Consider the following 14,104-nt stretch of genomic DNA (forward strand, 5'->3'; position numbering starts at 1 on the left):
TGTAGCAGAATGTCGAAGCAAATGTACTACAGATTCATTTTGGGTTCTTCATAAATGAATCAAAGTGCTATTGCTGAAGATGACTCGAAAAAGCTGCGAAATGAAGCGGCATTAAATAGTTACCTATCATATTTTCCTGTTTATACTCTTGGTTCCGTTGCTGTTTATTTCAATAGCACTTGAAATAACAGCATGTCCTTCGTTTAGACAGGTAGACTAATTAAGAGAGGATGTCTTTGCATGTGTACACAGAACATAAAAAAGACATACCAGTTCCTCTGGTATGACAATAATGACGTAATGTGTGATCACCTGCAGCATCTGCTCTCTTTCAGCTCAACATCCTTCGTGCAACAACCCAAACAATTCCCTGTTAGCTTTTAGTTCTTATATTATGTGAATGATGAATACAAACACCGGGTTACACTCATCAGTTGAATGATGGAAACTATCATTTCTTGTGTGCGTTACTTGGATTAAAATCTAATCAAACTAGAGAACCTCTTGTGATTGGATCACACCAGCACAATATGGTGAGGTCAATGACCTCTTGCGTACTTCATAACCTCCTATATTCGGTGCACTTGTCAGACCACACCCATCTGCGAACTCAACCTTCATGTTGATCTCAACAACACACTATACTTGCATCTGTCCACAGACAGGTTAAGTCCTCAAAACCACCTCTGTGGTGGTTCCCACTACAGTAGGTGGGTCTCCAGGCCTGCATTTTGCCATGATGACACAAAGACTCACAAGGTGAAAGCAATACCAGTGTTAGTATAGCGAACCCACGGGTTATTGATGAATTCCCCAAAATGAACATGCTGATACAATCCGAAGTTTAATACAATGTTATATAAAATTACATGCAATTATGTAATTCAAGTATTAAAAACGAATTAAATGAATTAATAAAATTCTTTTTTTTCCCGAAATGAATAACCTGAATTTCAACTACTTTTTTTTACAATGTGTTCAATAAGTTAGTAGTTTAATGAGATTTTGTGCGTAACGAAAAAAACGACTTCATTTAACTGATTCATTCATACCTGATATACCACACTGCACAATTATCTTGGCATAATTACTATCTGGAGAAGGTAAATCCTTTCAGTGTAATCTTGTGGAATATTGTAATTCACTAGCAATTAGTGAATGCTATATGATTACACTAGAACATTAACATTCACTCCACCTCAACCTATATCAACAAATATATACAGTGTATAAATTCATGCATTAATATAATAATACAAAACATAAAAATATAATGCCGAAAAGGGCCATTAGTTTGCTTACTTTTGCATTCCTTAATTTAATTATGATGGTTCAAATTTCCAAACATATCTCATCTTAATTTGAATTATGTTAACTTTTAATGAAAAAAAAGAGCGTTTCCTTCCATTCTTTATTTGCTCAAGCTGAGAGCAGCGAAGCTTTGAATATAATTGGAACCTTCATGACTTGTAAATTTGCTATGAGAGTTACAGGGTGGCCTCATCCTGTTTTAAAAATCCAATTTAATTCGACTTAATTTAATTAGCACAGATAATTGGACTTTCTTCAACTTCTTGGCAAAATAGTTAGGAACCTTGTTACCAGAGAGATGATGAAAAAGAAAATGCTGTAAAAAGCGAACCTTTGATTTCAGGTCATCCTCGGCCGTCGCATTATCGTGCATGTGATTCAGTACTGTCATGTGACTAGAGGCCTGTGAGTAAGCAGACCACCTCTCAAAACAACAAAAAGTTGGACCCAAAGGCACAACTGTGAGCCGGCTGTATCCATGGAAAGATTACAGCTACGAGGAAATCGCAGTCGGTGATTGAAAGTATGCAGGACTCGAGATAACCTACGGCATCTTGCAACACACAGGTCACGCCGCCTGATATTTGCCATCACCATAGTAACTCATCATTGGTAATCATTTTGGAATTCCCCACAGCATGTGCTCCCTCGCACACACACAGTGATGATTCAGACAGGCGAGCTGCCGCTTTGGTACGGACAGCAAAGTAAAGGGAAAAAGGGGAATGAGAGACAGATTGAATTGTGGTTTCCACTGCAAGTTGTGAGTCACGAACCAGGGGAGGGACAGAGAGAGAGAGAGAGAGAGAGACAGAGAGAGAACAGACTATTCTGGGATTGCTACTATAGCAACAAAATAAGCAAGGGGGCAGGTACTTGCAGGGGTGTTTCCATAGCAATGCCCTGTGTGTGTAGGGATAAATATCACATGCCGCAAAGCAGTTTTTTTACGCCAAGAAGAATATGTCCGCATTGTTTGTGATTGTTTTTTTAGTTTAGATGTCTTCCAGTCAAGAAGGCCTTTTCATGGCTGCACACAAGACTCATCTAAACGGGCTGGCAGTGGGAACATGTTCAATCCCGGCCTGTCGTGATTGTGCTGTCAGCGCAATTAACTAACTTACTTACTTAACCGTAGGTGTATTGTTGCAACATATCAAAAAGTGAAGTAACTCCCAGGATTTGACACATTCATGCTGACAGACACTTCAGTGTTTGCCTGTGATTAGTCCACTGTGAAATCATTTGAATGCAGTGTTTGACAATCACCCTTAACCTTTATCTTTTGATTAACTATTTTCACTCCTCATTGATCCAAGGATGGATCAATGAGGAGTGAAAAGAGTTCCCCCCCCCCCCCCCCCCCTCCGATTAGCTCACCGCCCAATTGTGCTTCAACAGAAGCAGATACCTTCCTTGGATGCATTCCAGTCATAGCTGTAAATGTCCCAACAGCCCAACTCTTTCTTTGCGTGGGATTTAAGCATAAACCACCAACAAGTCAATACACGAAACAGCAATCTAGGGTTGGGGTACCTGTTTGTTGAGAAAGCTTATTCAAGCCCAAACCGGCTGTTTCTTCACCTAACATTGCAAGACGCAGTCTATTAAATATCTCGAAAGTGACTCTAAACCGTGCTGGTTTCAGTTCTCAGACCTGCGGAGTACCTATTTACAACAAGGGGGAATTGCAGTTGCGTTTCATAGGATAATGGATAGCCCTGGGCCAATGTGAAAATTGAAGGTTTAGTACACGCCCAAACCACAAAGTGCTTGCAAAGTTATTATGTCTGACTTTTAAATGGAGCATTCTTAATACACAATGCTGAATACCATTGGCAGGTGGTGTATGAACCGTAAGGAAGTTGAAAGGGAATCAATTATGTTTTATTTTATTTATTTTTCCATGACAGCGTTCCATATCTCTAGATGTGGTAGTCATGGTAGTGCATATTACAGTTGTGCTTTAGTTTGACAACATCACTCCCAGTGCCCCACCTCCAGATTCTGGTAATATGAGCCAGAGGCTGTGGGGTTTCATGTCCAAAAGAGCAGGGGCTGTCTGTTTTCCCTCTGCCGTACCTCTCTCATGCCTTCCCTCGTGTCACGCACTATCCTCTCTACTCTCGCAATGGGAACTTCTGTTTCAGGACAACGCAAACTCACAGAGAAATAACTAATAAATAATCCCTTTTCCTAAACAATGTTGTCCTGTTTGAATTTAAGGATGTAACTTGCGAGCACTGTCAAAGCGTGCTGTTTCATATCATCTTGTCTCTCCCTGCCTTCTTCGGCTATTTCCCTTCAGCAAACTCACCTCTGACCTCCGTCATTCCATTCAAGTACTAAATTACTATGCAGCATTTTAGTGCCAGAAAAAGCTCACACCCCTTTAAGTGCACCAATGGGAAGAAACGCCCCTCCACGAGCGAGGTGAAGACTCAAAAAGGCACTTTTCTTGCCATTTAGATAATCTGAGACTGACTCAAATATGCATTTCTACAACCATTGAATCTCCGCATGATTTTTCCCAATTCCTCTGTTTTACATGCGTTTGTCAGTGTCAGCATTCACATGTACCTTGTTGTAAAATGCAAAGAGGGGACGCTTAAGGTGAGGACTTGCTGACTAAGGATCCTTTCTTTTCTGCCCCTTTTGCTTTTAGAGTTTAGAGTGTTTGTGTCAGTGGGGTTGCAAGTCCAACCACAGACTTGAGGAAAACTCGATAAAACTCTGAGGGTGGGACTCTGCATGTGTGGCGGCCGAGTGTTGTTTCCGTCTGCCTAGAGACGCCCATACGGCCGTCTGACAATGCTTAAACACTGACTGACTTCAGTCATTATGCCCAGACACTATAGCAGAGCTGTAAACATCTCTAAAGGGGAAGAGATATCTATTTAGGGTCGTTGCGGCTTCAACTATAAACAATAAATGAATACCTGCTCAATCTACTGTAATTATAACTTTGTAGTCAACAAAACACTAAACCCAGAGGAAGAACTTCTTTAGAAAGACACGTTCAAGACTTCCCAGTGTAAGCTCTTCACCTCGCCGTTCCAAGCCCCCCCACCGGCTGCCTCACTCTTTTCCAGATGTATGTCTTCCACCACCAGATGCTCAGCACATGTGTAGAGCTCCTACAGGGGGGCTGACAGCCACACAGGGACCTTATGTGATGAAACAATACAAGGTCTTTCTGTGCTCCTCCCGAGCCAGCACTCCTCACTGCTGCGACTGCTTTCAAGAACGCCACCACGACATCACGCACGGACAGAAACATGTCCAGAGAGCAAGGAGAGAGGAAGGAAAAAGAGTGTGTGTGGCCAAGAGAGAAATACAAATCTGAGGGGGAGTTTGGCAGGGCTAGAGGAGAAAATGTTTCTGTTGGCATAAAACTAGGTATTGTTCTTGGGGTTTACTTTAGTTGAGCTTTTTAACTCTGAAGTTTCTATAAGTAAATAAGGACCAGCATTTTAAATACGTATGGACTTGATTTCATAGGAAAACTTGCCCCGAAAGGCTTAAAACTGCATGCGCTCCCTCACATTAATTTCCTATTTGTTTACGTGATGAAAAGGCTTTTCGAACACCACTCCTTCAGCAATCAAAGGGTTAGCCATGAGCAGTGTTGGAACAGCTACAATGCTGTGGATGAAGTTGAAGCTATTTGCTCAAGTTACAGCCCTCTTCCACCACGATCCACAGGATGGGTGAGTCATGTGTTCAAGGTCTTGGGCGCTTTGCTGTTGTGGGAACATTTCCATTTTCTGATTTCCATGAGACTACAGAACAAACTAAAATGGCCTCCCTGGTTCAACACCATGGTGGAAGACGGTTGCTCCAAAGAATGATCGGTGAATCACACTTAGTGGGTTGGAAAAAATGACACATATGACTCACTCAGGCATGGGATTCCTTTTTTGTGCATCTCTCATGTGGGAGGGCGTCAGCTAGAAAAAAAAACATCCACCCGATCTAAACAGTAGATTGTAACAGTGATTAAACTAGATTAGATTGCGTTTAATACCTTGCAGAAGAAGACCGACAGTCAAAGATATGAATTCTTATTGTGAAAATAAATAAACTGAATTGTATGGGCTAGTCAAGGAGTACTATTACACCGTAGCTATGGACAATAAACAAAGAAATTAAATAAAGTTGAAGTGAAAGGATAAGCCAGGTTGCAGGTGTGGGAAGTGATAAATTATCAAGTGGCATACAAATTTCGATATGGTTGGGTGTGTCCCATTTAAACAAATGATAAGTCTTCGCAGTGCAACGTCACTACTAAAACACACAGAAACAAAGTCGTAGTATGGTGCTTATCCTCACTCATTAGAAACAATTTCGGTTTTCAGTTTAGACCCGACGTATTTCATGTATGCACAGAAAAAGGCTATCCAGTCTCTTCCTCTTAGTGGAAAATATGTTCTTCAACTTGCAGAAGTAGGTGCTGAAACATGACATTTCTGCATTTCAGTGGGGTGTGGTCGAACCATACAGAACTTTACATCTGCCTGTAAATGAGTCAACCTCAAATATGTATCGACAACAATATGTAGGATATTTATAAAATGGCATTTTAGTGGGTTAACCAAGAGATCAGAATCAGCATCACAACAGGGTTTATCTATATTGTAGTCTGTGTGAAAGCTTCTCATTTCATCAATACTGATGCAATTTAAAAGTTACCTAAATTCCTAAAATGAACTGGTTGGTGGATTTAACTTGTGGTCTTTGTAAAATATAGTAAGGTAATGTTGGGTGACGCTCAGTGAAATGTAGAAAAAGTATATAGCGTAAGTTAATGACCTTTGTCCTACTTCCTAAAGGGTATCCAAGTGGATGTTTTGTGTTTGTTTTTCCCCTAAAAGATGGTACAGGCTCCCTTTCTTTGGTTGAGTAACGGAAACATCAAAAATAAAAACCCACAGTTTAAAGCAGACATTCTTGTCTTAGATTGAGCAAACCACAGAGCTCAGCCTAGTAATTTTTCTGTTGGATTTTCCCTGTTCAACAAGCTCAAGTTTGCCAATGGCTAGCCTTAGCCTGCCCCCTACTGGAATAAAATGGTACTGCAACATAACTGGACAATTACAGCCTACAAGTAACTGATGAACTGGGCTTCAGCCAATTCAAGGGGTTCTAAAACAACGTTTTTCAGTCGGCATACATGCTTGATGTAATCACACAGTCACAACATCAGCAATAGCAGATGATCAAATGGGTCTAGTATCTTTAGCGAGCCAATTATTACAGTACCTTTGTTTGAATGACTCGTTCCAAGTTTCAATTCCCGATAAATCACAAACCAACCACACCCAACACAGTCATTGTGTGTCATAAGGGTGCACTGTAGCAACAGGAACATCAAGAGTGTTAAACTTAGTGTATCAAGGTTTTCACTTCTACTTTTGACTGTAGGTTTGAAAAAAAATGCATGACATTCAGCTCATAGCTCTGAAAGTCTGTACTGATCATAGTGTACACAAAATTAAATATTTTCTTATTGAGGTTTTATTTGCTGCCTTTCTGTGTGTAAAAGTTACCACTATAACAAAACCTTAATGGACAAGACAGTCAGACCAGACATCAAATCCAATAGTTGGCATTGTGGAAAATGCTTTATTTTGCAGGTCAAAACAACAAAAGAAAATAAACAGAGCCACTGAGACAAGTCATTCCCGTCTTAAACACTGTCATTCCAAGTAATTCCTGCAGTATAGTAAGCATGTGGTGGCTGAAAGTCAATAGATTTTAAGTGCTGAAAGCAGAAGCAAAGAGTGCTTTTGATCAGACTGTCCCGCTGTCATCTCACTTGAAGATTTTTCCCTGGTTGAACGCTTTACCCACATGCTTAAAGTCACCCTCCCAGGCAAAGTATTCCTTTACCATGGTCTTGCACTCCTCGCTTTTTGAATCCAGCTTGCGCCAGTCATATGATTCGTAGTCGATCTGCCAGTCTTGAGACAGCTAGGAGGAAAATACAAAATGTGTTATTGGAATGAGTGCATAATCTTCAGATACGGTGAATTAAATTTGTGCCACAACAACTGATAATCAGATGACCTATGTTCTAGTTGAGAATACGATCACAAGTGCGTTGAAATAAAGACCTTGAAAGCTGCGGTGAATATTTAACCATCAAATTATAAAACAGGACTTATTTACTTCAACATTGCTGCATGTAATCACTTTAATTGTATTTAGCCAATGACAAAAGCCCAAACTACAGCAGTGAATGTGCCTTTTAACCTACATTAACTATTTGAGGTAAATTTAAGATCTTGAATGTCTAATGTGGCCATAGCATGAACCAGCCTATTACTCACTGAAACAGAGATGACTGGGATGAACATGGTCTCAAGTTTCTCTTCCCCCGTCAGATTAAGACTCCGTGCCATAACTGGACACTGCCTTGCCCAAGACAGGGGATCATCAACTAACGCCAACATGAGGCTTTCTAACTTTTGGTCAACTGGGGAACCTCTGTTTAATGGTAAGGTGCAGTCAGTATTTCATAGTGACCAGACATAAGAATGACTGCACAAATCGGTATATCAAAAACAAATGCCAATTTGTTGAGTGGGGATTTTTAATATCAGGACATCGTGGAAAGCGTGTTCACCCTTTTTTATACTTACAGGGAAGGCCAGGTCCTGGCCTCTGAAGATCCAGATGCCAGAGATGGTGCTGTCATTGTTGGTACCAAACAAGATGACACTGGCAAAGGCATTCTTTCTGAGTTTGTCCAGGCGCTGGAACATACCTGTGAAGAACATGGAGTGTTTGAGACATTTTATAAACAGAAACCAAAAGTAAGTTGCGAGTGCAAGTTAAAAAAAAATAAAATAAAAAAGGTAAAAACTAAAACTGCTGAAAGGTAGTGCTGGGCCCATAGCATGCACCAGACCATTAGGCTCACTGAAACGAAGCTGACCAATAAACATGATAATGATGGTTTTCTGCGCCTATTAGATTAAGACAAATAACCCCCGTACCATATACCTTCTCAAAGAGTGGCATTTTCTGACTTCCTGGTGCAGGGCCGTTTCTGCCAAACTTCTTAAGCAGCGGCAGCAGCTAAGGATTTTCCCTTCCTTAGTTATGTAGTCTATGTACGATTGTAAATCAGCACAGCTGTGCTTAATAGAAATATGGGCCAAAAAACCATCCGGAAACAGGTCTATGCCACTAAATCTCCGACCAGGCCTCCCGGTGATTTTAATAATGCAACAAGCCCAACTTGCAAATCAATTTCATAAAACACATTTAAAAATGGGCACCTTTTGATTGATTAGCATTGTGTTAAAACAACAACAACAAAAAAGTATGTTCATTTTCTTTGGACCATTGGAATCGAAATTAACAAAATGGTGGAAACCCCACGCACGTACCAGTTGACCCCCATACATCAAAACACAACCCAACCCATCATCACAGAGTAATGTCTCATTACCTTAAGATCAACTACCGATCTTGAATCAGGTTTGTGGCCATAGCATGAACCAGCCTATTACTCACTGAAACAGAGATGACTGGGATGAACATGGTCTCAAGTTTCTCTTCCCCCATCAGATTAAGACTTTGTGCCATAGCTGGACACCGCCTTGCCCAAGACAGGGGATCATCAGTTTTCCCAATTGGTATTAATGTGTTACTGCCCACCACATGGTCTGCATAGCACACACATTCTGCACTGATTTCAATGTTCAATATGCAATTGAATGTTTCTTACGTACCCCCACACAATAACATGCTGTGGTGGTCAACCAGACTAGTGGCACCACCATTTAAAAATAAATACATTTAAAAAAAGGACGTTAATTTTGTTGGGCTTTCTAGGCTCTTTCCAACCACTGAGCCACCATATGGCTGCCGAGACTCACCTGTGATAAGGTTGCAGCTCTTGAAGGTAAGTGTAAGCTCCTCTGAATATTTGTACTGGCTGTACCATATCGAGTACCCCTCATGGTCAAAGTTCTCCCAGAAGTGAGGAATGGCTACTGTCATGGTGTCCTCATTGGAATACTTTCTCTTGAACTCGTCCATGACGAATGCGCTAAAAAAAGAAGAAAAAAAGGGGGAGAACAACATCTGGTCAGACATCTGCTGTGTGCAGGTAGGCTAGGGCAATTTGTCAGCGCAATAGATGTTCCAAAAATTATGCAGATTTGCGTTAGGTGTCCGCGTATCGTAAGAATTGGCTGTGCGTGGTCAAAGCAACATTCAAGGACAAGATCCAGCTTTAAAAATAAATAAAAATATTTCAATCCTCTTCAGTTTGAAATTCAATCAGGTTTGTGGCCATAGCATGAACCAGCCTATTACTCACTGAAACAGAGATGACTGGGATGAACATGGTCTTAAGTTTCTCTTCCCCCATCAGATTAAGACTCTGTGCCACAACTGGACACCGCCTTGCCCAAGACAGGGGATCATCAGTTTTCCCAATTGGTATTAATGCGTTACTTATATCCACTGATCTTTAAACTTTTAGCTAAAAAATAAATAAATGGTAAAACAATCTATATAATCAAAATCTCAATGAAAGTGCATACCATTGCTTTAGACAAGGAAACCATTAAGATCTTTCTACCTCTTTGCCAGGTGTGCAAAGGGGTCCTTGGCTTTGGGTTCAGCAGCCAAAGCTGCATCACAGTCATCCATCTCCTCTTCTGGGGCAGGCTTCTTCTCTTCCTTTTTCTTTTCCTTCTTCTCCTGGGGCTTGGATGCCTCTTTGCCTGCCTTCTCTTTCTTAGGAGGAGTCTCTTTCTTGGGCTGCATATCAGCAAACTTCTTGGCTGGAGATACAGAACAAAACATTGAAAAACATGTTTTCTGTTCAACGTTCCAATGACTTCATGTTTGCATTTAACTCGAAACTAAAAGTAGTTCTGTTTTAACACCTAATGCCCTAAAGTCAGTGTCTTTACTGTGGCCATAGCATGAACCAGCCTATTACTCACTGAAACAGAGATGACTGGGATGAACATGGTCTCAAATTTATCTTCCCCCGTCAGATTAAGACTGTGCCATGATTGGACACCACCTTGCCAAAAGACAGGGGACCACCCGTTTCCCCCAAAAGAGCTGATTTGATAAGGGCATTTTCTGTCCCGGACATTAATTAAGTATTACATTCACATTGTAACACTTTAAGTACATAGCCATTTGTAAAATCACCATCCAGTTCTTTTAGGCTGGCCACAACCCTTCATCGTGGACACATTCAAGAATACCAATTTATTTTTATAGGGCATCTTCAACAGAAAAGAGCTTTTATTAAAGCTTTCATTTTGTTATGCTTTTAATCACTTCAGATAAAAAAAACAAGAATTATGTGACAAAAGGAAAGGGCATGTCTAAGTCCATGCTTTAAATTACATGGTGTGTTTCAGCAGCAGGCATCGTGGTCAATGCGTCTTCCGATTTCATTGCTGATAACTCACCATCAAACTGGGCCATCTTTTCACACAGCTTGACCTCTCCAAGCACAGCCTTGAATTGGGGCTGGTTGACACAGGTGGTGAACCAGCGAGTCACATTGGGATAAGGTTGACGGAAAGAAGGCTCAAGGACCTACAGGGAACAGAGGGGTGTCAGGACCTCCTGGAGAGCATCTTGACTATATTACAGAAATCATGTGTTGCCCAATGGAAATAAATGTTTATGACCAATGTGTCACTTGTGTAGATTATCAGCTGTGTGTATGGCAAACCTGTTTGTAGAGCCAGATCATGGAGCAGGCCACGGTGATGTCAGCAAGGCTGATCCTCTCTCCCACCAGGAAGGTACGGGTGTTCAGGTGTTGGTTCAGCACAGCAAGTGTCCTCTTCACATCCTCTTTCGCCTGTTCTGTGGCCTACACAGACCCAGACAGAAGAATGACTATGCAGGATGACAACATAAAACTACTACCTGGTGCAAGCACCAAGTCTCAACTACAGGATGAGACACTCCAGACAACTGAAAGTGGCACCCACCTTCCACCACAACCATCAAATAATTGAAGTCAGAAAAACACTGTGGTGCAAACCTGCTTGTTGAACTGCATGATTCCGAGGGTGGGGAAGACCCATGCGCTGGCTGGAGGGATGATCTCTGAGTCAGCGAAGCTCACCCACTGAAGCACCTGGGCTGCAGCCTGGGGAGTGGCACCACGCAGGGCATCATTGCTCACTGTGGTTGAAAGATGTAAAGTCTCAAATAAAGTCCAAGTGCAAATGTCATACTGTTCTATGTATTGTACACTGAGCATGTAGTAATTTGGTTTTCCTAGCATCAACACTATTTCAGTATAATGGTATTCCCTTCAAAAATCAGTTACAGGTGTCGATGAGTCAAAACGCCTGAAGGGATGCAGCATATTAAATCTGATATATTATATATAACATTTACTCTGCAAAAAAATAGTTAGGTGCAGTCTAATGTAGTGTAGAGAAATGAAAAAAAAAATGGTGTGGAACTTAAGTGTTAACAATATGACTAGACAGTTAAATATTTGGTTTAACTTGCACACGTGCTGCCTAATATATTGTAGTGGAAAACTGAAATACTAAATTGACCACTTACAACCCAAACATCACAGAATAATGTCTCACTACCTTACGATCAACTACAGATCTTAAGGTTGAATCAGGTTTGTGGCCATAGCATGAACCAGCCTATTACTCACTGAAACAGAGATGACTGGGATGAACATGGTCTCAAGTTTCTCTTCCCCCGTCAGATTAAGACTTTGTGCCATAGCTGGACACCGCCTTGCCCAAGACAGGGGATCAGTTGTCCCTCAAAAGAGGGGAGTTTCTCCAATGAGCATTCAAGTGCTTTACTGCCCAACACATGGTCTGCATAGCACAAATCTTGGACTGGGATTTCAAATATTCAATATGCCATTGAATGCTTCGTTTGCGCCACCACACAATGTGCCAAGGTAGTCAACCAGACTAGTGACAGGACACAAATAGCCACTGCTGATCCATAAAGTGACAGGACACAAATAGCCGCTGCTGATCCATAAACTTTTAGCTAAAAATGGTACTATATAAAACTGAATGAAAATGCATAGAATTGCTTTAGACAAGGAAAGGATTAAGATGTCTCGTCCAACAAGTCCGATAGACATTTCAACATTTAATATATACCCATGCACTGCAAATGTATGCATACAGTGACGTGTGAATTTATGCATTTTAATAAATTGCTGATCCCAATGCCAGAAAACATGTCCTTTAAAACTAGCAGCATTTATTATACTTCCTTTAAGGCTTCCAAATTGACAAAGCAAAAGACACTCAAGTTAACTATTTGCTTAATAAAAATGGAGACTTACAATAGTGAGCAATGGCATTACTCTCAAACAGACAGAAACCGTCATCTCCCTGGTAGGCGGGTACCTAAAAACACATGTTAAATGTTATTAATCAAGAGAATCAAGTTGAATGCATGATATGTTGGAACAATGGTTCATACTTTTCCACAAAACTACATTTTATCATTGGTAATCATTTAATGCAAAACATACTCATGTTCATTGACAATATTAAAACAGGTGTTACTTTGATAATGGTCCTATAAGCAGAGTATAACTTCACCAACCTTTCCCAGCGGGAAGTTGTTGAGGAAGGCAGGAGTGCGGTTTGTCTGCCCGAAGGTGAAGGCAGGGGAGTTGCTGGCAACTTTGAGGCGAGCCCCACTGTACTGGGCTGCAATCTGGGCCTTGAAGGCCCGCCAGTTCTCTGGGTACGTGTACAGAGTCTGGGAGATGAGAAGAAAAACAGCAATTATTAATTAAAAAAAAAAAAAGAACCTAACTTGATCACATCACATTTATGCCAGCAGGTTTACAGGTTGAGGTGGCATTATCTCCATCTTTTTTTGTATGGCACAAAGAAAGCTCATGTATTCCGTTCTATTTGCATAACAACGAAAATCTGATATAGACTAATGGTTATATTACTTTTGAATGCACTTAAATATCTAGGAAAAGAGTTTGGGTCCGTTAAAACAAGCCAGAAAAGCTGCTAAAGCGAGGTAGCTTGGCCCCTAGTGTTCTCGACAAAAATTAAAGCTGCCATTTAAACCTGGATACACGACCATTTAAAATGGACTGGGCAATAATGCGAGCGAAGTGAAGCAAACAAGGCCGGGTGTACTTGTTCGGGAACTTACTTACGAGCAAACACCCATTCACGTGGTATTTTTTTTAGTTTGCTTTAAATGCTAACTGATGCTAGCTTCCATTACCGGCAATTTGGCCCGACTGTCTACCATTTGTATAGCATTAGACAATGTCGAAACAGGTTACAAATGCCGGATACTAGCAGCAACGTTTTTGCGAAAATATTAATTAAATGGTTACATTTTAACGGCTTGGAAATAGCCACGATAACGTGGCACAAGCCTGGCTCAGAGGAGGGGCGTCATTCACTGTGAATGCAACGTCAGGATAGCAAAAGCTAACCTTAGTTTCTATGAACATTGAATGGAATTCTTCGTAAATACCCACAATAACAGCGACCTAACAGACTGGAAGCATTGTTTACTTGCAAATGCACCCAGTAAGTGTGCAGATGGGCCTGATGTTTGATGGATTGCGCAGGGAAAATCAAGAGAAAATCCGAAATTAGCTGTTTCCATTTTACTCACCCCTGCCGCCATCTTCAGGACGAGAGAAAGAAAGAACCAGCGTTCCACTGACGTATTTACGTCCACAAGTCGTGCGCGCACTTGAGATTTCCGCGTTCACGTCCCGACACGTTATGTACTGACGGGGTTGACGCTTTGACGC

The 14,104-nt window shown here is 41.1% G+C and overlaps 1 protein-coding gene across 1 annotated transcript; it reads right to left on the reverse strand.

Annotated features, from left to right (window-relative positions):
- Positions 1-6,908: 6,908 nt before the first annotated feature.
- Positions 6,909-14,103, reverse strand: eef1g (eukaryotic translation elongation factor 1 gamma). Its single transcript, XM_084010553.1, has 10 exons — positions 13,963-14,103; positions 12,913-13,071; positions 12,647-12,710; positions 11,351-11,493; positions 11,033-11,176; positions 10,764-10,893; positions 9,911-10,115; positions 9,201-9,373; positions 7,956-8,080; positions 6,909-7,284 (listed from the first exon to the last, which is right to left on the reverse strand). Exons 1-10 carry the CDS (start codon positions 13,972-13,974, stop codon positions 7,126-7,128), a joined length of 1,314 nt encoding a protein of 437 aa, XP_083866679.1. The 5' UTR covers positions 13,975-14,103; the 3' UTR covers positions 6,909-7,125.
- Between the last annotated feature and the right edge of the window lies 1 nt (position 14,104).

Source organism: Eutrigla gurnardus (assembly GCF_963514095.1).
Source record: "Eutrigla gurnardus genome assembly, chromosome: 5".
Lineage (NCBI taxonomy): Eukaryota > Metazoa > Chordata > Actinopteri > Perciformes > Triglidae > Eutrigla > Eutrigla gurnardus.

What these genes read in the sequence shown, in the direction of transcription:
- eef1g (XM_084010553.1), bottom strand. An exon ending in ACAACTTCCCGCTGGGAAAG is followed by an intron (nt 12,711 to 12,912) that starts GTTGGTGAAGTT and finishes ATGTGTTTTTAG; the next exon opens with GTACCCGCCTACCAGGGAGA. An exon ending in TCATGCAGTTCAACAAGCAG is followed by an intron (nt 11,177 to 11,350) that starts GTTTGCACCACA and finishes GGGTCTGTGTAG; the next exon opens with GCCACAGAACAGGCGAAAGA.